Source organism: Rhinolophus sinicus, chromosome 15, assembly GCF_057876585.1.
Source record: "Rhinolophus sinicus isolate RSI-liver-muscle chromosome 15, RSI-T2T, whole genome shotgun sequence".
Taxonomy (NCBI): domain Eukaryota; kingdom Metazoa; phylum Chordata; class Mammalia; order Chiroptera; family Rhinolophidae; genus Rhinolophus; species Rhinolophus sinicus.
The window spans coordinates 94,427,462-94,452,311 of record NC_142515.1 but is presented as its reverse complement, the minus strand read 5'-3'; the positions used below and the strand labels follow the sequence as shown (position 1 = coordinate 94,452,311).

At 38.7% G+C, this 24,850-nt stretch overlaps 1 protein-coding gene across 6 annotated transcripts; it reads left to right on the top strand.

Moving 5' to 3' along the window:
* The first annotated feature begins 1,327 nt into the window (after positions 1-1,327).
* ZNF846 (zinc finger protein 846) lies at positions 1,328-23,829 on the top strand. Of its 6 annotated transcripts, none has more exons than XM_074338213.2 (7): positions 1,328-14,682; positions 16,765-16,999; positions 17,156-17,244; positions 17,839-17,965; positions 18,446-18,532; positions 19,734-19,816; positions 20,267-23,829. In XM_074338213.2, exons 2-7 carry the CDS (start codon positions 16,969-16,971, stop codon positions 21,404-21,406), a joined length of 1,557 nt encoding a protein of 518 aa, XP_074194314.1. In that variant the 5' UTR covers positions 1,328-14,682; positions 16,765-16,968; the 3' UTR covers positions 21,407-23,829. The 6 variants fall into 6 exon arrangements, with proteins under 6 accessions (XP_074194314.1, XP_088648602.1, XP_088648601.1 ...); XM_088792476.1 differs by having other exon boundaries at positions 1,328-16,545; XM_088792475.1 differs by having other exon boundaries at positions 1,328-16,999.
* Positions 23,830-24,850: the final 1,021 nt, after the last annotated feature.

The following is a 24,850-nucleotide window of genomic DNA, read 5'->3' as shown; positions in this document are numbered from 1 at the left end:
TGTATACATCTTTACCCTTCAGAAGAGGGAAAGTGAAAGGAATATATATTTGTTGGGCATCTGTTATATCAGCTGGATGCTCTGATTTACATTTGTGATTTAAGTCAGAGCATGCATGACTCTCATCTTTTAGAACTCCCCCATAATAAATTTTGGGGAATGAAACGAAAAATTGAATTATGTATATACCGAGGGTGCCAAAAAAATGTATACAAGATGACACTTTGGACCACGTTGCTCAAGCAGTAGTTCATTGTAATCAGAAGTGTCTGGACGTTGATGGTAACCACTTTGAGCACCTCTTGTAATTCCAGAAGTCAAACGTGACTTGTATTCATCTTTTGTTACCGGTATATATTGAGTATTACAATTTTAATACAGTTTTCCTTTCTTAAAATGTGTCTTCATTTTTTTGGTACCCTTTGTATATGTAGTGTTCAGGAGTTAACCTAACTGAAAGATACAACCCACTGAAGAAGAAGATTAAAACTTTCTTCAAGAGCCGGAAGAAGGAATGGGATGAACTGGAGGTGTGATCCACTTTGTGGACTAGCAGATATCTTTGTATGCCTGGTGTTCTTTTGTATAGGGCCTCGTAGTCATAGAGGAAAAGAGCAAAAGAAGCTTTCATTGGGCATCCCAAGGACAGGTCCACTAGAAGCGAGGCCCCGCCTAAACCCCGCCTAAGCCCGCCCTCACACCTGGCCCCACCTCTGGCTCCGCCCCCTGACTGTGGAGCCCCGTCTTAGACCTCCCCACCGAATCTGGTGGCTACTTTTTTTTTTTTTTTTAATATAATTTTATTAGTTTCAGGTGCATAAGACAAAGCAAAACTTAGACGTTTATCATTTATATCCCTCACACTGTGTGAATCCCCCTCCCCCCATCCACTATCCCTCTGACATCACACAGAGCCATTACATTTCCACTGTCTCTATTCCTAATGCTGTACTCCGCTTCCTGTAACCATATACATACATATATATATATATACATACATACATACATATATATAAAATTACAGTTGGCATTCATTTTTGTTCAGCTTCAGGTGTACCGTGCAGAGATCAGGCATCTACATCATCCCTGAGGTGGTCTCCCAAATGGGACACATGTCCATCGGATACCCTACAAAATCTTTGCAACATTATCGATTACGTTCCCCAAATTAATTTTCAAAACCCCGTGGCCATCTTGTGGTTACTGACTATTTTCTAATCCCCTCACCTTCCCCCTTATCCCCACCCCCCCACGTCCCCTCTAGCAACCCTCAGTTTTTCCTCTATGTCTCCAAAACTGTTTCTGATTAGTTCATTCACTTAGTCTTTTCTTTAGATTCCGCATATAAGTGAGATCATATGGTATTTGTCTTTCTCTGTCTGACTTATTTCACTTAACATAATGTTCTCTAGGTCCATCCATGTTGTTGCAAATGGTAAGATTTCTTTCTTCTTTATGGCTGTGTCATACTCCATTGTGTAAATGTACCACAGTTTCTTAATCCAGTCATCTACCGATGGGCATTTCAGTTGTTTCCGTGTCGTGGCTATTGTGTATAGTGCTGCAATGAACATAGGAGTGCATAAAGATTTTTGAATTGGAGTTTTGGATTTCTCTGGATAGATACCTAGGAGTGGGATTGCTGGATATTAAGGTAGTTCCATTTTCAGATTTTTGAGATACCTCCATACTGTTTTCCGTAGTGGCTGCACCAATCTGCATTCCCACCAACAGTGCACAAGGGTTCCCTTTTCTCCACATCCATGCCAGCACTTGTTGTTTGTTGATTTATTGATGCTAGCCATCTTGTGGAGGCAGAGCCCACCACCAGGTGCCCAGAATGACCCTGACAATGCAGTTCTAGGTGGGCGGGCTATGGGGTGTGGTTGATAGTTTTTACAAGGTCAGTGCCGTTTCTGCTCTCCCCTGCGCAAAGGCCCACTGCAGGAGGTGGGCTTCTTCTCTGTGCACAGGTCACCTGGGTCTTAGGGCTCTTCTCTGTGTGCAGGGTGTGTGTGTGTGTGTGTGCAGAGGGTATGAGGTTTCTGAACTTCTGAAAGCCCAGAGCTGTCTCTGCAACCCACTGCTAACACCTGCGTGTGTCTGCATCTCTAATTTTTAGGCTGGAGCCACCTAAAAATGGTGGGATCTGGGTAGGTAGGTGCCTTTTTCTCCTTTGCCGGCTCAGCAGTGTCACACTCATTCCAACCCTCTTCCCTAGGTCACAGCTGTCACACCGGTTTTTCCAGTTCTTGAGGGCTGCCGTTCCTCTGTAATCTGACACTACTCCTTCCAATTCTTGGACCCGCTTAAAACTCGGATAGGCAAGGAGAGCTGTGGGAAAGTAGGGGGAGGGGCCCAGGCACAGTGCTTTTTCTGCTTTTTGCCTGACCATGAGAACCCAGTCGCTGGTCTCTGCTGAGGTCTCTGCCTTGAATGCTGGGCACTGCCGTCCTATATGCTGATCCCTTGGCAGGACTGTGGGGCGCAGGGAGAGAGCCCACAGCCTGGCTGTTGCAATCTCTGGTCTGCGTCCTGGGGCCCCGCGTCTCTACAACTCATGTCTCCTCACTTCCCCCTTCCCGATTTGCCCACCTCAGGTAATCCTCGTGCGTGTCTCTTAGCTATTCCTTGTGATGAGCAGAGAATCCTTTGATGAATTATAGATATTCAATTTGTAGTTAACTTCCAGGGGAGAACTCAAGAAGCCCACCTCACGCCACCATTTCTATGATTTTTGCAACTTCTTATGAATGTTAAACCATTTCAAAATAAAAGGTTACTAAAAAATTAAGAAGGAAAAAACGACATAATAGCATATTAATATATTCCTCCATGACACACTTCTGTTCACATATTTACGATTTATTTGTGTTGCATGTAGCTGTACTTTACTTAATTGCAGCATATGTATCTTTTGTATGAATATATCACAACTTACTTATTTAGTTTCTAGTGGATGGACCTCTTTTGGTTGCTTGAAGCTTTTTTCAATTATGAATATGGTGCCATAAATATTCATGCACATCTCCCATTTCACCTACCATATTTCCCCACAAATAAAACTGAGCTGGACCATCAGCTCTAATGCGTCTTCTGAAGCAAAAATTAATATAAGACCTGGTATTATATTATATTAAAGACCCGGTCTTATATTATAGCAACATATGACCGGGTCTTATATTAATTTTTGCTCCAGAAGATGCATTAGAGCTGATGGTCCGGCGAGGTCTTATTTTCCGGGAAACACGGTATGTATGAGTTGCCTTAAAAATGAACTTGCTGGGTATAGAATCTGTATGTTCAAATTTGCTTGGGATTTTATGTTTAGAGTAGTTAAGAAACGTTATCTCATTGTTCTAATTTGTATTTTGCTGATTTCTATGATTTTTGCAAGTTCTTGCATGGGTATCTTTTTATATTTATTGGCCATTTTAAGTTTGGGAAATACCTATATATGTTTTTGCTGCTTTATATTATTGTCATTTTTGTATGATATTTAGGAGTTCGATATCTTTGATACAGTTTCTTTTTTTGCTTGTAAATGTCTCTCTCTATGGTGTCTTGATGGACCGAGATTCTGAATTTTAATTTAAGTCAAGTTTATTTGTGAATTTTTGTGTCTTGTTTGAGAAATCCTTCCCGAACTTCCAATAATCAATACGTTGGCTTCATTGTCTTATTCCCTTTTTTGATTTTGATGTTTGGTTTCACATTTAAATTCTCAATCAACCTGAAATTGATTTTTGTTTGTGACAGAGTATGACAAGTTTATTGATATGGTTTCAGATTCCACATTGAAACTAATCTTTAACAAATGACCCCTTGTTAATTTTGATGCAGTATCAAAGAAGACTATTCACAATTATCTGAAGAGGCTATAAAAATATGCCCCCCTTTTCCATTTGTGTATCTGTGTGAAGCTGAATTTATTCACATAACTTCAATCAAAACAATATAACACATCTTTTGGCTACTGTGAATAATGCTGCAATGAACATAGGGGTATATATATCTCTAGGGATAAATGTTTTCAGATTTTTTTGGGTAGATACCCAGAAGAGAGATTCTTGGATCATATGGTAATTCTAGTCTGAATTTTTTGAGAAACCTCCATACTGGTTTCCATAGCGGCTGCACCAATCTGCATTCCCACCAACAGTGTATGAGGGTTGCTTCTCCACAGCCTCTCCAACACTTGTTATTTCTGTCTTATTGATAGTAGCCATTCTAACAGGTATGAGGTGGTATCTTATTGTGGTTTTGATTTGCATTTCCCTAATAGTAAAGTTGAGCATCTTTTCATGTATCTGTGGGCCATTTATATATCTTCTTGGGAAAAGTGTCTGTTTAAGTTCTCTGCCCATTTTTCAATTGGATTGTTTGGGTTTTTGTTGTTGAGTTATATGAGTTCTTTATAGAAAATGTACATATACACAATGGAATACTACTCAGCCATAAAAAGGATGAAATATTGCCATTTGAGGCAACATGGATGAATCTTAAGAGTATTATGCTAATTGAAATAAGTCAGATGGAAAAGGACAAGAACTATATGATTTTATTTATATGTGGGATATAAAACAAAAAGCAACAAGTGAACAAACAAAACAAATTCCTAGACACAGACAAGAGTATTGTGGTTACCAGCAGGGAGGGGGGTTGGTGGAGTAAATAATAATGATTTGAAAAAAAAACCTCAGTTTTAACATCACTATTGAAGTTTAACACTGTTTATAAAAAGCTCTGAGAGGAGACATTTTACACAAATGAGAGAAACTTACTTCAGAAAAATGGATAAAGAGATGAAGACAAGACTGTACCAAAAATCAACTGAAACAATCTTTAAATAAATAAAATCCATAAGTAAAGTATAAGAACATAAAAATACAAAAGTTTTTTTCTATTACTTAGTATAATCAGTTGGATATGTTAAAAATACCAGAAGAAACAAAATTTCATATGTTGATAAAATTAGACCTGACAATTAAAAAAAATATTTTCAGAAGCAATTAGGGAAGCGTATATTAAAGTAATACGGAGACACTAGTTTCCTCCCATCAGGTTGGCAAATATTTTTATGGTTCAATAACAGGCAAATATTTGGGAAAACTGATACTTTATTACAGATAGGATTGAGTATAAATGATAATCACTTTGGAGGATAATTAGATGTTTTTATAAAAATAAAAATCATACCAAGTGGCCTAGCAGTTCCTCTTTTTGTATCTAGGCTAGAATCACATATACCACAAGTACTACAAAGATCTCTCTATCTCTCTTTATCTATCATATTAGTTAAGGTAATGCTAGCTGCTGTCACAGATAAGGCCTGAAGTCCAGTGATAGCAGTAAAGGTGGCGATATGGGATGACTCGTAAATACATTTTGTGTATTCTTTATATATTCTGAAGGTAGAATGACAAGATTTTGTGGTAGATTTCACGTGGTCTATGAGAAAAAGAAAAGAATGATGACACCAAGAATTTTGGCTTGAGCAACTGCAGTAACGGAATTCTCATTTATGGAAATGGAGCAAGACTGAACAGGAGCAAATGTTGGGGGAAATCATGACTTAGTCTAAGGTATCTCAAAATTAACATGACCATCACACACAGTAGTGGAGATGTCAAGTAGGCATTTTAGGTACATGCCCAGGATTGAAGAGTACCCAAATTAATAATACTAGAATTTAAAATTTTTATTTTGGGGGTGGCTGGATGGATCAGTTGGTTAGAGTGTGAGCTCTGAACAACAAGGTTGCTGGTTTGATTCCCACATGGGATGGTGGGCTGCACCCCCTGCAACTAAAGACTGAAAACGGCGACTGGACTTGGAGCTGGGCTGATGGGCCCTGCAAAAACACACTGTTTCCCAAAATTCCCCAATAAAATTAAAAAAATATTTATTTCGAAATAATTTTAGACTCACTAGAAATTGCAAAATTAGTACACCCATCTTCCCTTAATGATAACATCTTTCATAACCATGCCACAAATGATCAAAACCAAAAAGTTGACATTGGCACAATGTTGTTAAACTACAGACCTTACTCAGATTTCAATAGTAAAATAATTTTTATTTAATAATTCTGTTAAAGAATTCATTTAATTGATGGTACAGGGCCAAAATAATTTCCATTTAATCAGAACAAGTGAAGATTTCCCATATATTCCATGCTTAGTTAACACTGTTTTGTAGATTCTAGTGTCTAGAACTAATTTATATAAATACTGGAAAAGAAGAGACAATATTATCTATATATTTAGTTATGGTTTTATGTATAGGCAGAAAAGATTCCATTTTAAAACTATTAATATTAATTTTTCTCAGGTACACTAGGCACAAGACAACATACATACCCACACCCACACTCTACCCTCACCCATACACACAAGCTTCATGTAGAAATAGAAATGGGGAAAACTTCCATTCTCAATAGGTAGAACATGTTTTTAAAAAGTAGAAATAAATATAGCAAGAAAGGGACAAGATATAAACAAAGAAATCAAAAGTAACATAACAAGAATTTTAGTAGTTGCATTGTATTTGTTCACATGAATAAGTTATATTTTAACCAATGCTCTGTCATTAGGATTTGTTTCCAATCTTTCTTGCTGTTGTTGCAGTACTTTAGTGAATATCATTATAATGATATCTTTTACACCTGTATTGTATTTTTTTCATAAGATACACACCTAAAAGTGGCATTGCTGAGCTAAAGATATTTGCATTTTAGAATTTTCTTATTAGAATTGTCAAATATACCTTCCAAAATAGCAGTTTATATTTCAACTAGAAGTATAAAAACTGGTAATAACAAACCCTAGCATGATTGCATGTAAAAAATATCTTGAAACAAACAAAAATGGAAACACAACATACCGAAACTTAGGAGATACAGCAAAAGCAGAATTTTATAGCAATAAATGCCAGTAATAAGAAAGAAGATCTCAAATCAATCACTTAAGTTTATACCTCAAGGTACTAGAAAAAGAATAAACTAAGCGCAAAGTTAGCAGAAGGAAGAAGATAAAAATCAGAGCAGAAATAAATGAAATAGAGAATAGGAAAACAATAGAAACGATCAGTGAAACTATGAGTTGGTTTCTTTTTTTCTGAAAAGATAAACAAAATTGACAAACCTTTAACTAGACTTCCCAAGAAAAAGAGACAGGATTCAAATAAATAAAATTCTAAATGAAAGAGGAGACATTACAACTGATGTCACAAAACTACAAAGGATGAAAAGAAATTAATTTGAACAACTATATGCCAATAAGTTGGACAGTCCAGAAGAAAAGTTTAAATTCTTAGAAACATACAAAGTACCAAGACTGAATCATGAAGCAATAGCAATTCTGAACAGATCAATAATTAATAAGCAGTTTGAATCAGTAATCAAAAACCTCCCAACAAAGAAAAGCTCAGAATCAGATGGCTTCACAGGTGCATTGTACCAAAGGTTTAAAGAAGAATTAACACCAGACCTTCTCAAACTCTCAAAAATTGAAGAGGAGGGAACACTTCCAAATTCATACTATGAGGCTAACATTATCCTGATACCAAAGTCAAACAGCACATAGGTCAAAGTGCAAATGCACCAGCAGGCAATAGTGTCTTCCGGGCCTCCTCTGCCATCCAGTTAGTAGGCCAAGAGCAGTCCAGTGGCATCTCTTTCTCATTTGGGGCCAAACAATCCTGCTCACTGTCCCAGTTGTTTTCATCATATTACCTTGGGTGAGGTATGGTGAAGCCAGATGCAGAGCAAGAGAGAAACCCGAGTTTTACACTTCTGTTATATTCACAGGTCTTGGGGAAAAGCACAGATACCGTGCAGCGCCACCTAGGGGAAGTACGGGGGTTGGTCATAAAGCGGAGGAAGGGAGCGGAACTGTGCGCAAGCACCATTATTTGGTTTCCGTAGGAATGGTAAGGCACAGTAACCAGGCTTAGGATGGACCAGCTATATATGAAAGTGGTTCCGCCACAAAATTCATGTTCAGTGTGACTGTTAGAGATTATGGTTCGGGGCTATCTAAAGTCTCGAGATGTTTTTGGGTGAGGCAGGGTTTACTTGGAAACAACTAACAGTTAGTGGCCTTTTTGTAGCTATGAAAGCATCAATTTGCAGGAATTAAAAGTATGGTTAAAACATACTGGCATGAGGATAGACATAGAGACCAATGCAATAGAGTTGAGACGTCAGAATATACCCACACACCTATAGTGAATGGATTTTTGACAAGGGTGCCAAGTCCATTCAATGGGGAAAAAATAATCTGTTCAACAGACGGTGCTAGGACAACTGGATTTTCACGTGCAAAAGAATGAAATTGGATGTCTCCTTCATACAATATACAAAAATTAACTCAAAATGGATAAAAAACCTAAATGTAAGAGCTAGTACTATAATACTCTTAGAAGAAAATATAGGGGAAAACCTTCATGACATTGGACTCAGCAGTAGTTTCTTGTCTATGATAAAAAAATCACAGGCAACAAAATAAGATAAACTGAACCTCATGAAAATTACAAACTTTAGTGCATCACAGGACAATAGCAAGAGAGTGAAAAGACAACCCACAGAATGGGAGAAATATTTGCAAATCATATATCTGATAAGGGATTAATATCCAGGATATTTTTTTGAATTAAAATTTATTGGGGTGACAATGCTTAGTAAAATTACACAGGTTTCAAATGTACAATTCTGTAATACATCACCTATATATCACATTGTGTGCTCACCACCCAGAGTCAGTTCTTCCATCACCATATATTTGACCCCATTTACCCTTATCTACCACCTCCCTCCCCCCTTACCCTCTGGTAACCACTAAACTATTGTCTGTGTCTATGAGTTTTTGTTTCTTTGTCTTATTCCCTTGTTGCTTTCAGTTTTATATCCCACGTATCAGTATAATCATACGGTTCTTGACTCTCTAAGGAACCCTCAGAACTCAGCAAAAAATAATAACCCAATTCACAAATGAGAGAAAGACTTCAAGACAGTTGGCATTTCTTCAAAGAAGGTATATAGATGGCCAATAAGCACATGACAAGGTGTTCAACATCACTAATCATTAGGGAAATGCAAACAAAAACTACAACGAGATGCCACTTCACACCTTTTAGGATGGCTGTTATCCAAAAGACAGAGAATAACACATGCTGGTGAGGATGTGAAGAAATTGGAATCCTTTGTACATTGCTGGTGAGAATGTGAAATGGTGTGACTACTGTGGAAAACTGTATGGAAATTCCTCAAATAATTAAGCAGAGAATGAGCATATAATCCAGCAATTCCACTTCTGGGTATATATATCTAAAAGAACTGAAGGTAGGCACTCCAATAAATATTTGCACACCAATGTTCACAGCAGCATTATTTAGAGTAGCCCACAAATACCAAACTCAAAATTCTATACATTGAATTGTTTTAAACATAGCCTAGACAAGGAGATTTTCAGCCATTTAGAGCCTATTTGCTTTGCATACCCCACGAAATTATACCCAACATCTGCTAGTCAGAGATAAGATAAATCCTGGGGCTGTAAAGACCCCAAGCTGCTGCTGCCCTTCAGCTGTCTCACCCAGAGACACCTCCTGACCGCAGGATCCTGAGCAACATCACCTGGAGACACGGGGCCTCTGTGATCGCCTTCTCCTTCTGGAGTAGGAGTTTGCCTTGTCCCGTTCTGAGTAGCAGCTTTCATGCCATAGCTTCTGTATTTTCTCATACTATGAGGGAGTTTCCCCACATGCGAACTTGTCAAAGTGCTTCCCAAATGAAACTTTTGTATGCTGCTGCCACCTCATGGTCATATCTTTTCCCTTAATTAGTCCCGGAATCTCTTGATTACCCTACATATGTGTATGGGTTCTCCTCATCTCCCCAACATTTAGACACATAATCCATTTGGAAATTGTTTTTGTGAGTGATGTGAGATATATACGCAATTTTATCTTTTCCCAGATGGCTAATCAGTTTGTTGTTTTAGCACCTTTCATTAAAGGTAAAGAAATCCCAACTCTTCCGTTGGCACCCTCCATTTTTGCCCCAGTGATCTGAATTACCACCTTTATGAAGTAAATTTCCATATGTTCTTGGATCTATTTTTAGACATTCCATTTTATTACATTTATCTGTTTTCTGTTCATATGCCAATACCAGTTTTAATTACAATGTCTTTATAGTATATTTTAATGTCTTACCACTTTTGTTTTTTAGTGTTTTCTTGGGCACCATCAGATGTTATTAAGGTATTGTGGGGACAGAGCCAGGAGTGCTGTTTCCAGGCTCTCGGCCTCAAGTGGAAAGGTGCTGGCTCAGATAGTAAACGGCCATCAACTGTGATAGGATGGCCATCAGCTCTGGCTAGTTGGCCGTCAGCTGTAACCAGTGAGCCATTGGCTACTAATAGAACTGCCGTGGCTACACTAGCAGCAAATGGGGGCTAGCAAGAAGATGGTGGCTGAGCTAGCAAGAGCGGATTGCAATTAGCACGGCGGATTGCAGCTAGCAAGGGGAGTCAGTCAGTTGGCAGAAAAGTGGACAGCAGGTCTCATGTCGTGTGAATCCAGCCTCCAGTGAGACTATAGTGGTGTGACTCCCCTACCTATGGCTCCGTGGGTGTTCCTTTTTGGCCTCACCCTATCCTGCGTTCTTATGTGGGGAGCGGGACCAGAGACCCTGTGTGACTCCCTGCATGACAGGTATCTTAAGATGTTTTTAAGAACATTATATATTCTCCCATAAAAATGTTAGTATCAATTTGCTTAACTTGATTTAAAAAAGCTTGCTGGCATTTTTATTAGAATTATGTTACATTTTAAATTTACCTGGGGGAGAATAGATATCTTTATGATGTTTACAGAAGAACAAGGGAGATTTTTTTTCTTCTGTTAAAGCCTATTTTGTGTTTTTCAAGAGTATTTTAGGGGTGGCCGGTTAGCTATTTGGTTAGAGTGTGGTGCTCTTAACAACAAGGTTGCCAGTTTAATCCTGACACGGGCCACTGTGAACTGCACCCTCCACAACTAGATAGAAACAACTACGTGACTTGGAGCTGAAGGGTCCTGGAAAAACACACTTAAATAATAAATAAAAGTTAAAAAAAATAAAGTATTTTAAAGTTAGTGTAGGTTTTATATATTTATTGGGCAGTTTAATGCAAAGTATCTTTTTCTTGCTATTATATGTGAGGTTTTCTCTACCATTATATCACCTTACTGGTTATTGGTTTGGTAGATGAAAGCTGTCGATTTCTAGATGGCAATTTCATATCCTGATAGCATAGCAAATTCTTTTATTGTTTATATTAATTTTATCGATTCTCTAGGGCTTTCCATGTATATTTCACTTTTTTTGGGGGGCAATTTTTATGTTTCTAATTAATTTCTCTTATATAATTGCATTAGCTAATACCACTGGTACACACACAGACAGACACACATACATGTATGTATACACACACACACACACACACACACACAAGTAGATATAGACAATCATGTTAAGATTCACCAGTTTCTATTTTCTCAAGTGCTTATATTAATAATGGGTGTTGAATTTTGTCAAAAGCTTTGTCAGCATCTATGGATATAATTATATGATTTATCTTTTTAGACAAATGTATTTATGTGGTGTATTTAGTGGATTTACTAACAACTGAATCAAACTTGCATTCTAGAGTAAATTCCACTTGGCAAAGTTTATTATTTTCTTAATGTGGTTTCGTGGGCTGTTTGCTAATTTTAACATAGTTCATTTGAATCAATATTCATAAGTAACTTTCTATTTTTTTGTATCCTATCAGGTTTTATATGAATGTTATGGTTGCTTCATAATAGGAATTAGGAAGTGTTTGTTCATTCTCATTGCTCTGAAACAATTATGGAGTACTGGAACCATCTGAACTTTGAAGTTTTGGTATAATTCCCCTATCTAAAACTTCTGGGCTGACATTTACAGTACACTGATGCTGGACAAATGTGCCAAAAGAAATTCTATGGGGGGAACAAATAAGTTTTTCAACAATTGGGGCTGGGACAACTGGATATCCACATACAAAATTATGAAGTTGGATGCTTACCTCACCATATGCAAAAATTAAGTCAAAATGGATCAAGGAACTAAATGTAATAGCATAAAGTATAAATCTCTTAAAAGAAAACATAATGCTAAATCTTTAGTGACCTTGGATTTGGCAATGGTTTCTTAAATGTGACACCAAAAGTGTAAGCAACCAAAGAAAAAACAGACAAGTTGGAATTTACCAAAATTCAAAATGTTTGTGCTTCAGAGGAACATATAAAGAAGTAAACAGACAATCTATTGAATGGGAGAAAATATTTGGAAATTCTATATCTGATAAGGGAATGGAATCTAGAATGTATAAATAATTCTTAGAATTCAATAATAAAATGATAAACACCACAATTAAAACATAATCAAAGGATCAGAATAGGCATTTCTCCAAATAAGATATACAAATGACCAATAAGCACATGAAAAAATGCTCAATGCCATTAGTCTTTGGGGAAATTAAAATCAAAACTATTAATACAATGAAATACCACTTTACACCAACTAGGTTTGTGTAATAATAATGCTTTATAAAGTACGCTATAGTAATGTTTTTTTAAAAAAACAATAGTGTTGGCAAAGATGGGGAGAACCTTCATACACTGCAGGTGACATTGTAAAATAATCTGGCAGTTCCTCTAAAGATGAAACATAGTGTTACAATACGACCCAGCAATTCCACACCTAGACACATAACCAAGAGAAATGAAAACATGTCCATTCATAAACTTGTACATAAATATTTCATAGCATTATTCACAATTGCTAAAATGTGGAAACAACCCAAATGACCATCAACTGATAGGAATATTATTTATCAATTAAAAGGAATAAAACACTGATTCACACTACAACATAGGTGAACCTTGAAAACTTTATGCTACGTGAAACAGTCGCAGAAGGCCACATAGTATTGTTTTTTCTTTATATGAAATGGTTAGAATAGACAAATCCATAGAAACAATATATAGATAATGGCTGCTTAGGATTTGGGATTAAATGGGGAGTTGGGCATAACGAAATTGTTCTAAAATTGATGGTGGTGATGGTTTCACAACTCTGCAAGTATAGTAAGAATCACTGAATGTACACTTTAAATGGGTGCATTATATGGCATGTAAATTGTATCTCAACAAGGCTATTATGCGGAAAAAAAAACCAAACAAACCCAAAAAACAAAACCATCCAATCTGGGTTTGATGCTTTTTTTGTAGTGTAAATTCTTATATAACTTTTTATATCTTGATTTGCATTGGTATTCTATTTCAAGGTTTTCTGAGCTTGGATTTACTTTTTATTATTCTCTAGTTTTTATTAGTAAGTGTTTAGTATGTGAATTTCCCTCTGATCACTGCTTAAAAGGTATTCCATATTATTTATTTATAATAGCCAAAAAAGTGGAAACAACCCAATGTCCATCAATGGATGAATGGATAAATGGTGATATAGCTATATTATGGAATATTATTCAGTAATAAAGAGATGAAGAAGCGATATATGCTATTAACACTGATGAACCTTTAAAACATGTAAATGAAAGAAGCCAGATGCCAAGACCACATATTGTAAGATTCCACTTATATGAACTTCGGGGACTAGGCAAATCCATAAAGACAAAAAGTAGATTAGTAGTTGCCTTAGTTTGGGGGATGAGGTGGGGAATTATGGCTGAGGGGGTACTGGGTTTCTTTCTGTGATAATAAAAATGCACTAAAATTGATTGTGGTGATGGATGCACAACTGTGTAAATATACTAAAAGCCACCAAACGGTACACTTTAAATAGGTTAATTGTATGCTATGAGAAATATATCTCAAACAAAACTAAGGGTTCAAAGACAGAACTGAATGAATATGGGGGACAGACCATTTTATAGACTAGTAGGCTTATCTTTGCAAATATATGCACATCGTTGCATAGTACTGAAGAAACAAGGAGAAAGGCCTGTTGAGAACCATTAACGAACTTGTTGCTGCCAGTACACTAAGCCGTAGATCTGACTCTGCCAGGAAGCACGCACTCCTGGGACAGGAGTCCGCATCTGTTCCGCTTCTAACGGAGTCCTCTGCGCTCCGGCCAGGCACTGCCCATCAAGACTGGTCCATACGGGGAGCCTGTTCTGGATTCAGGTCCTACCGCGCCCCCTGGCGTCGACAAGAAGCGACCCGCTGTCCCACGAGTCCCGCCCGGGCCTTCCCGCTTCCCGATCCCGAACTCCTGAGGCCCCGCCCCTTACGCTGAAGGCGATGGGCAACGGAAGCGGAAGTGCTGGCAAGTTTTTGTCTCATTTCGCGCTTTTCCCTCCGTCCCAGGTGGGTTTTCTCACCTGTTGGTGTCGGGGCTCCGCGCTTAGTCCCCGCGGCGCCGGCTGTCCCTGAATCCGGGCGCCCCCCCTGAGTGCCCCGCGCCCAGACTGCCCGCTCCCGCCGCGCAGCTCCGGACCGTGACTCAGTCTCCGGTGGAGGCAGGGCGTTTTCTCCATCAGCTGTGCACCTCTCTTCAAAAGCTGCCACAGCAAACTGTGTCTTTTTTTCAGAAGGAAAAGCATTTACGCTGTTCTGAGAAACGGCCCAGCGTCCTCTTTCCCTCCGGTGCGTTGTGGTGAGCGCTGGGCAGAAATGATCTGGCTGTGGGCGTCGGTTACTGAAGTTGGTGATATTTAGGTGCTACCTTGTTGTCCATTGACCATTTGTTAATACTCTGCATTAGCTCCTGTATCTCTCTCCGTGTGTATATAAACTCTTTGAGAGTAAGGGAGATTGAAATGTTACAGAAACGATATTTGACCTTTAATAACTTGGTTAATTGCCTCACATGTAACAGCAAAGTTATGAAATAACTCATACAGATTAACACCCCCAAAGGAAAACTCAATAGAAAAATGAGCAAGAGGTTTGGGTAGGCTCTTCAATAAGGAAACTATATAAATGGACAGCAAATACGTGAATCGGTGCTTAATATCATCAGCAACCAGGGCAGTACAAATTGAAACCACAGTGTGGTAGTACTGTACACACTGAATGGTTAAAAGTAAAACTAAAAAGGTGACAGTGCAAGTGTTGGCCAAGATGTGCATACACGAAACACATTTTTAAAGAGTATCAACTAAATATGACCTGCTGGTAACACACCAGTAAGGCATGCACATGTGCACCAATTAAACCTAAAGACTACTTAAAGCATCATTATTTGGAATATCCCCAAACTGACAATAACCCCAAGTGGATCAAAAGAAGAATGGATGAATTGCGGCATGTATTTCCTGTGGCATACTCTTCAGCAAATAGAAGGACCAAACGTAGATAGATGCAATAATTTGGATGAATCTCACAAACATATTTTGAATAACAGAAACCAGACGTAAAAGAATGCATGATGGTTGATACTGTTTCTTTAAAATTCAAAAATCGGCAGGATAGCCTAGATGGTGGTTGTGATTGGGAGGATTGAGGTAGTGATTTGGAAGAGAAAGAATATGTCTGAGATGGAGGATATGGATATGTTCTGTTTCTTGACCTGATTGGTGCTTACCTGAGCCTGATCATTTCTTAATAGTTCGCTGAGATTTTTATTCATGATTGCCTCCCTTATTGTATGGATGCTGTAATTCAACAAAAGAAGTTCAAGAAATGAAACTAAGGGTACTACCTCATAAGGTTGAGTGAGAGGTACAGAAGTAGAATAAAATGTACTGAAAGGCTGAGTAAAAATAAAATCAGTACTAAATGGAAAAGTAGAACTGATCAATAATATGAAAAGGTGAAAAGATTAAAAATATTTACAATAGTCTTTGTTGTTAACTGTGAGATAATGTAAGTTCAACATAAAACAATGACATGATCCAGGTCCTGTGGGAGAGGCTAACACTAGAAATGTATTTCGAGTTTTTTCTAAAACGCTGATACTCAAGTTTGTGAGTCAAAATTGGAACACTCATTTTTTAAGTAAGTGAGGTATTAATTATCAAGCTCCCCTGAATTGTTCATTTCCCTAGTTTATCTTATCCCTAACCACTCTTGTCTGTGTATCAAGATTATATTTGTGTATGTGTGGTACTCATACTTTAGTGGGATTGATTCTTTATACTGCTCGTCAACTGATACCAATTATTTGTTTATTATGTGCATTGCCCAGTTGAGCTGTGAGATCCCTAAGAACTATTCCCTCTTCAGTGCCTAGTGTTGGGCCTGGCATGAGGAAGGCCCTTAGTAAGTATTTGCTGAGTGAGTGGAGAAATAAGAGACTGAGGGAGGCAACGATCCCAAGTCCAGTCAAGCTCCAGCAGGGAGTACTCAGGGAGACTTCTGATTTCATAAAACCTTTTGTACTTCTCTCCGTTATGCCTAGCAGAGGGTCGGGACTGAATTCTGGTCACGTCAGGAATATCGACAACCACAGGAGATCAGACTCTTGGCACACTAACTGTGTGTAGTGCTGGCTCACTCTTCCAACTGGTGAGTTTGGGTCAGTTACTAATCCTCTGTGAACCTTCGTTTTCTCAGTTATTATATGGCAGTATTAACACCCAACCTGGAGAGTTGTTAGGACAACTAGAGGAATTTATATATGTAGAACTACTTAGCAGGTGCTCCATAAATGGCAATTGTTATTCATATTTGTGTGGTACGTAGTATTAGACAGTTTTTAATGGCTGTCACATGTTTCATCTGCAGAGAGATGGCTAAAGAGTGATGTTTGAAAATTGAGAAAAAAATGTCTGTTGCTTAATGTTTGACACTGTGAACCAGTTACCTGGACACTCTAGTATATGAAGAGGAGTCGAGATCAACCTCTTACTTTAAATTCGAAAGCTTCTCTGAAGCAATCTGCTGACTAAGAAGTGGAATGTTCTGGGAAATCTCAGTCAGAGTCACAGTATGCCTGCCGTTGATCTGACTCATGTGTGTGGTAAGTCCTTTTTGATTCTTCTCAAATCATCTACTGTGTATAGTTCCTTCACACGTGTGTTTGTGGTGTGTCATGTGCATGATGTGGAACAGCTGATAGGCATGTAATTGTTGGAATCGAATTGGCTTTGACGTCCGTACCATTCTTCTCTCCGAGGTCATCTTTCTTGGGATCCTTTCTGTCTTGATGAGAGGAAAATCGAGGAGGCAAAGATGGTGGCTGGGTTACTGATGGATTCTTCTCAGGCGAGTAGAAAGTTGACCTTTCTTCAAAATGTCATGCTTGTTTCTATTAAGACCCATGTCCCCAAGCTTAAAGCAATTATGACCCTGTTTAGGGAATGAGTCCTGGTGAATTTCCCCAGGATCCATGCTATCTCAGTATACAGCTGTATACAGGGATTACACTGGAAATGATTCTTTTATCTCAGTCTTTACTAATTCTTTCTGATCCTCAGTTATGCATGTTGGCTAATTGTTTTACACAGTATGACGGATCTTATGGAAGGAAATGAAGGTACCTAATCTTATGGAGTTCCTGTGTCACTGGAAATAATTCTTTTGTTATTAGGTTTTACAAAGTGCTGCATTGTGTTCAGTGCTAACCACAGCCCATGATAAAGTTATGGTAAGATAAGTTCAGTCCCGTGTCAGTGATGCTGGTAAATCCATGTGACTGTGTGTGGTCACCAGGGAGTATCTGAAGCTAGAGAGGAGAAGAGGTCTGGGCCCAGGTGGACTGGAGGCTTCTGTCCCCCTTTCTCAGTCCCTCATGCATCTTTCTGAGAAGATCAGTGAAGTTGGGACTTAGCTGAAACCAGCATGTGTTTGATGATTTAGCACTTAGTGACCTTCAAGGACGTGACCGTGGACTTCACCCAGGAAGAGTGGACTTTGTTGGATCAAACACAGAGAGATCTCTACAGAGAAGTGATGTTGGAGAACTATGAGAATCTCATTGCAGTAGGTAAGGCTGGCATTGTTTCTTTACTGAGCCCTTTATGAAATGAAAGTTTCTTAAGTACCTTTGCTGTCCAATGGGAATATTGTGATAAACAAGCAGATATGGACAGATATAGTCCCTGGCCTCAAGGGCCTTACTGTCTAGAGGATTCTCTATGAAAATGAAGATCTATGTCAATACATGACTTTATTTCCTTTAGGGACTAAAAACCTGAAGACTTTAAATATGTGTAAGGTTGGACATGGTGCTCACTCAGGTCTCAGAGATCTCCAGGCGTTTGAGGGTACAGAGAGACAATGTGCTTGGATTTTTGTTCCTTTTAAAATAGTTTTATTGCATTTATTTGAAATTTTGCATGGTTATTTTGCTGTTTATAAAGTGAGACTTTACCGTCTTGAGAAATACTGAAGTCCAAAGGGTTGGTTCCCGATTCAAGGCCATGTTTTTCATGTCTTGCAAGGTCCTCTTTATTTTTCCTGTAAGTAGGGTATGAATCATGCACACCCAGTGTCTGCTCAGGGATGGAAGGAGCAGAAGAGCTGAGGACAGGAACCAGGGGAGTTCTGCAGGGTGAGTTTTGTGAAGAGCATTACTAGCCTGGGAAAGGTGCTTTGGAAATGTCACTTTGCAAACTTTTAAAGGTATACACTTTTTCTGAGAAGGGTGAGGCCATTTGGTTTCTGAGTTTTCCTTTCCCTTTCATTTCCATTGATCTCGACTTTTTCGGTTCTCTCAGAAAGATCTGTTTGGCTTATTTGAAAATTTCATTCCTTGCAGGTAGCTCTTTTCCCAGTACCTTCTATCTTGTTTTCCTGATTCGATCACCATTTTTGTTTACTGTCAGCCTTAGTTTCGCCTGAAGCTTCATAAACTGCCTACAGTTGACACCATATCTTTATCATTGCCAAACTCCTAACACAGCCAGACTTTTTGTGGTCCATCTTGCTTTTTGTTTCACCATTTTTATTATGTTTCATTCATATTTAGACATACGCATGTACCACATGCTTTTTTTGAGGTAAAATACACATAAATTAACCAATTTATTGAATATAATTCATCAATATTGAGTACATTCACAGTGTTAGGCAACCATCAGCTCTTTTTAGTTCCAAAATATTTTCATCACCTCAAAAGGAAACCGTGTACCCCTTAAGCAGTCAGTCCCCATTTACCCCCACCGCCATATGTATAACATTGCCAATTCCTTCCTTCCAAGGCTTTTCAGTCTCTCTCCTGTTAGTCCCAACCATTTTCCCTTTCCTCATGCTGTTCTGCCAATACTTCACCTGTATGTACTTTCAGCAGAAGCTGCCTGGAATGCCTTCTCACTCCTAGGAACTCTTGAATTGGGTGAAATCAAGGGAAGTCCTTGCACCGATACTTTAGGAAGCTGCCAGACAGATCAAAACAGGGTCCATAGTGTTCCTTTTGGCACTAGCAGCTTGCTCAAGGAACGCCATCTAAATGACTACAGCTTCTCTGGAGCGTGTGGATGGTAGGCAGGAAGTTAGAGTGCCACAACACTCTCTTGGTGAAATACAGCCACTTCTTTCTTAAGTTCCTTGGCTCTTGTACATTTTGATGAAATTCCAAATTTTGCAAGAGTTAGTTCTGATAGCTTTTGTAAGCTTGTTAGTTGTTTTTTGGTGGGAAGGAGGCCTGGAGTTCCCTGTGCACACTATTTTGTTATGTTATTCTCTGTGCTATGTTGTTTTAAACAACATCCCACAATTGTTCTCCAAACTTGAGTTTTTCCACTTTATTTCAGAATTCGATTTGCAACTCAAAACCAAAGTTTCCACACCTCTTCAAGATATTTCTGTGGAAGAAACATCAAATGGAATAAAACTGGTAAGATTTCCAAGAGTAATTTTTCCCGTCCACATCAGGACCAGAAGCAAAACATGCCTGAGAATAATATGAGATAAATGCCATTTACTCAACGAAAGAATCTATGAAGAGATTCTCTGAACATCAAGAATATGAGGAACACTCTAAACTTATTTCAACTCTGTCTCCTCAGAGTTCTCACTAATAAACATCCAGATATATGTAACTCTGGTATCCAGTTGTTAAAGTGCAATTTAGTCTAAATAATTATCAGGAAAACTCTCTAAGATGCTCTGTAAAAGTAGAGAATATAATGCCGGGTCCTGTACTCATAGTCAGCTTATTCAACTTAAAATAATAGGAAAAAATGCAATTATGATCGTGTTTCCAATGCATAAAAGTTGTGATGGGGAGACATTCTGTTATTATAATGACTGTGAAAAAGTTTTTAATTACTATTTTTCTTAACAGGAGAGAAGTAATGTCGGAGTGAAACAATATGGCTCTAGCCTCTGTGGAAAAGTATTTAGTGAACATTCATTTCTTATGACTCACATTAGACAGAAAGCTTCTAAAGGTAACCAGAGTGGAAAAGCCTTTAAAAAGAACTTGATTCATACTTTCAAGGAAATACATGTTGTGGAGAAAACTTCTGAGTGTGTTCAACATGAGAAAGCATCTGGTCAGCTTTCAAATCTTACTGGGCACAAGAAAACTCAGATAGGAGGGAAACTGTGTGAATGCAAGGATTGTCAGAGAACATTTGTTAATCAGTCATCCCTTAAGGTACATATGAGACACCATACTGGAGAAAAACCATATGAATGTAAAGAATGTGGGAAGGCCTTCACTCATTCCTCATACCTTACAGATCATATAAGAATTCACAATGGAAAAAAGTCCTACGTATGTGTGGAATGTGGGAAAGCCTTTACTCGGTCCTCAGGACTTATTTTACACATACGAATTCACACTGGAGAAAAACCATATGAATGTAAAGAGTGTGGAAAAGCTTTTATTGATTCCTCATACCTTACAAAACATGGACGAATTCACAGTGGAGAGAAGCCATATCTATGTAAGGAGTGTGGGAAAAGTTTTACCCGTTCCTCAGGACTTGTCTTACACATAAGGACACATACTGGAGAAAAACCTTCTATATGTAAGGAGTGTGGGAAAGCCTTTAATAATTCTTCAATGCTCAGAAAACATGTAAGGACGCACACTGGGGAGAAGCCATATGAATGCAAGCAGTGTGGGAAAGCTTTCACGCAGTCATCGGGCCTTACCGCACACTTAAGAACTCATACTGGAGAGAAGGCGCATGAATGTAAAGAATGTGGGAAAGCGTTTGCTCGTTCCACAAATCTTAATTTGCACATGCGAACTCACACTGGAGAAAAGCCATACAAGTGTAAAGAATGTGAGAAAGCCTTTACATACCCTACATGCCTTAATATTCACATGAGAACTCACACTGGAGAGAAACCATACGAATGTAAGAAATGTGGAAAAACCTTCACTCAATCTTCAGCACTCGCTAAACATCTAAGAACTAAGGCATGTGAAAAAACCTGTAAATGTTTCTCAGACCTTAGTATTCACATTTAAACTCATCCGAGTAAAGACCTTCTGAAAGTAAAGACTATTAAAAAGCTGTAGTCAGTTTTCATCCTTACGTGATATATGGGAACTTACTCAGGATAGAATTCCCATTCATTTAAGGTATATGGTAGAGCTATAATTGTTCATACTGTACAGAATGTGTAAATACTCAGACTTCAGAGAAAAACTTTCTGGTTATAAGGCATGTGAGATAGTCTTTTGGGTTTTTTGTTTTTGTTCTAACAATTTTACATATCTAAAATTACTGTAAAAGCCATGTGAAGGTAAGAATAACATACAGCCTTAAACTATTTCACATCCTTAAACTACAGCACATGATAACTCACACTGGGGAAAAACCATCTGTATATAATGAATGTGGTATAAAACCGTTATTTAGTGTTGAGGCCTTAATACCCACGAGACTTCATAATGGCATAACATTCTATGAAGGTAAAAGATACAGGGAGACCTACACTTGCTTCTCATGTCTTTTAAGAACTCAACATTTAAAAACTCACAGTGGAGAGGTGCCCTCTATACCGGGGGGTGTATACAAGTGGACACTTTGGTCAACATTGCTCAAGCAGTAGTTCGCTGTAATCAGAAGTGTTTGGACGCTCATGGTAACCACTTTGAGCACCTCTTGTAATTGCAGAAGTCACACGTGACTTGTATTCATCTTTTGTTATCGGTATATATTGAGTACTACAATTTTAATACAGTTTTCCTTTCTTAAAATGTGTATACATTTTTTCTTTTTGGTGTCCTCTGTATGTAAGAAATCTGAGAAAGCCTTCAGAAATTCCTGAAAGCTTCGTGTGCAAGAAGACTCATGAATGTAAGAAATACTAAAAGTTGTTCAGGTGATAAAGAGTAAGTCATAACATGCAGTGGAGGGAAATGTATGTAGGAAGGCTTTACTTCTGCCTTTATGTTAATATTCTTTGGTAATCTCACAGAGGCATAAAATGTAATGAATGTTAGAAATATAGGAAGACCGCGCGCGCGCGCGTGTGTGTGTGTATTGGCTTTCAACCTTTAGTAAAATGATAATTCACATGAGAGAAGTTATGATTGTGGGGTACATGGGAAATGGTGTATCCATTTTATAAATCTTACACCACATGTGAAAATGCACCCTGGAAAGAAGCTATATGAATATAAAAGTGTGGGAGTGTTTTTTTGGTAAGTACACATCCCTTAAGAGACTTGTAAATTACTCCTTTGAAGGGATAAACTATGACTGTGAGGAAGTTTGGAAAGCTTGTGGGTACTGTGTGTTGTTAGTTAGCTTATTTATTGCCCCCTTTAATTACTGGCAGCCACACCAAAGATCAGCAGATTAGTCCTAACCAATCTGTGTGCCATGTAAGCGATCACACAGTTTGGCCTTAAATGGGATCCTAATTGTCTGAGGTAAGACCTAGGGGTGCAGTTGCCTGCGTCTGAGACATTGTGAGCAGCATTTGATGTCACTGCTGCAGTTGGGCCTCATTCCTCTGCTTGGACTCCTAGTGGTAGTGTTGTCAGTAAGTGCTGTACACAGTGAATGGAACAGATTTGGTCCCAGCTTCTGTTGTTCCGTGGCTGACAGATTGGTATAATCATGTGCCATTCTTCAAAAGGCCAAAACGATGTGAGCCAGGAGTGAATTGTTGACACCCTTCTCCATGCGTCTTTCCTGCTCCCACTCATCTTGATGAATACGTGAAGAATGCAAGCCCATGACCAGTCTGCTTCCAGGCCATTTCCCAGAAGTGTGTTTGCAGTGAGGAATGTTGAAATAGGACATCATCTCTCCCATGGAGACAAAGAGCAGGGCTGATTACCACTTGAAATAAAATAGGTTCCACAACCTCAGCTTTCTTTTCCTGTAACACACCTCAACCTATGTACGGGCAACATATGTGGGCCCTTTGTGTCACCCCTGAGAGACTTGGGAGCTAAGGGAATTAATACAAACATGCGGATGGACAACCTGCTAGCTGTACCATGAGTATAGTAAGTCCTTTTTCTCTGACTTCAAAGTCTCAGGGTCTCAGCCAACAACCATGAAATAGTCACAGGCTAACTCTACTCGTACCTTGGAAGAAGCAAATATCAGATCATGGGTCCCACAGTTTTGGCAATGAGAAGGCATGTTGATAGAAACATTGTTTTCTGAAAGGAGAACAATGGTGGCCAGGCCAGGTATGAAGACATGGGTGTATCTGAAATCCATTAATGAAATCTCTTCCCCAAGAGGTTTGCCCATATGATGGGAGAAAAGAGGGGAATGTGGACCCCTACTGTCCTACTTATTAATGAGGCTCATCAATAAGTATATCGGTAGTTATGTCAGTGTGCTTTTCCTTAATTTCTCAGTCTTTCTGTACCCTTACTTTGTAAATGTCTCATTTTAATACATCATTTGGAATTTAAAAATATTTGAATATTTGATATTCAATCTCAATCCTTTCTTTTGGGACATTTCCTTCATAATATAATTGCTAATAACTTTGGATTTATGTCCAGCATCTCATTTTTTCAGTGTTTACCTCATGTTTCTTCCCTCTCTGCCCACACTTTTTAATTTAAATAATTTTAGTGGTATGACTGAAATCTATATAGCCACAAATTTTTAGTTGCTACCCTAAAATATTTTACATTGACATTTTAAATTTAAGTCTTAACCTTTTTTCTTTCCTACAAAGTGTACTTGGACTTATGAATACAGTAAGGCTCATTATCCAACTCCGGAGCTGCACAGTGGCACAGAGACCCAGATGTAAGTCCATTGGCCGAAGAGCCACCAAAGAGGCCGGGGTGTCTAAAAGACCAGGTTTCCAAGAGAGGTAGGAGAGCCTCCCGTGGCTAGAGGCTGTGCTGCCAGTGACGTAGATATGCCCATGGGGAAGTGATCAGCATCATCAAAAACAGTAAACTAAAAGCACTCTTGTAAGATAAAAATTGGCCATCTCCTGAAGGGGATATAGCAGTGGAGACTACATGATCGCCTACAGTGAACAAAACTTAGTAATGGTGATGGGAACAGGTACTTTCCCACTATTCTCCAGCTTTGCTTGGGGCATATAGATTTCACATTGCCGTGTTCCATCTCAGATGAGTTTGGTCCTGGCTGTCATCCTCAGCCCCCAGTAGTGCCATCCACTGAGGGTCCCATGGGCATTGTCCTTTGGTCTTTCGGTGACTACTACAGTCAGTGAAGACTGCAGGCTCTTTCTTCACTCCCAGCCCAGACCTCTCTCACAGGCCATTGCCTTGTTTTCACCTTTTCTATCTCCGTGACTCCTCTGCCTCTTCTCACATAAATGATGGCCTGTGGGTCTCTGAGGAGGGGGATATTACAAAGGATATTGCTGCCACTGAGCACTGTGTCTTTCTACAGGATACAGTGGCAGGAAGTTATCACTTTAGTATCAGAGACTTGAGGTGGGGCAGAATGTT

Bases quoted from the DNA above. Each gene is read 5' to 3' on its own strand.
- ZNF846 (XM_074338213.2), top strand. From the start codon at position 16,969: ATGCCTGCCGTTGATCTGACTCATGTGTGTG. The intron at 17,000-17,155 runs GTAAGTCCTTTT...CTTCTCTCCGAG, and splicing joins TGATCTGACTCATGTGTGTG to GTCATCTTTCTTGGGATCCT. The intron at 17,966-18,445 runs GTAAGGCTGGCA...TTTTCCTGTAAG, and splicing joins TGAGAATCTCATTGCAGTAG to TAGGGTATGAATCATGCACA.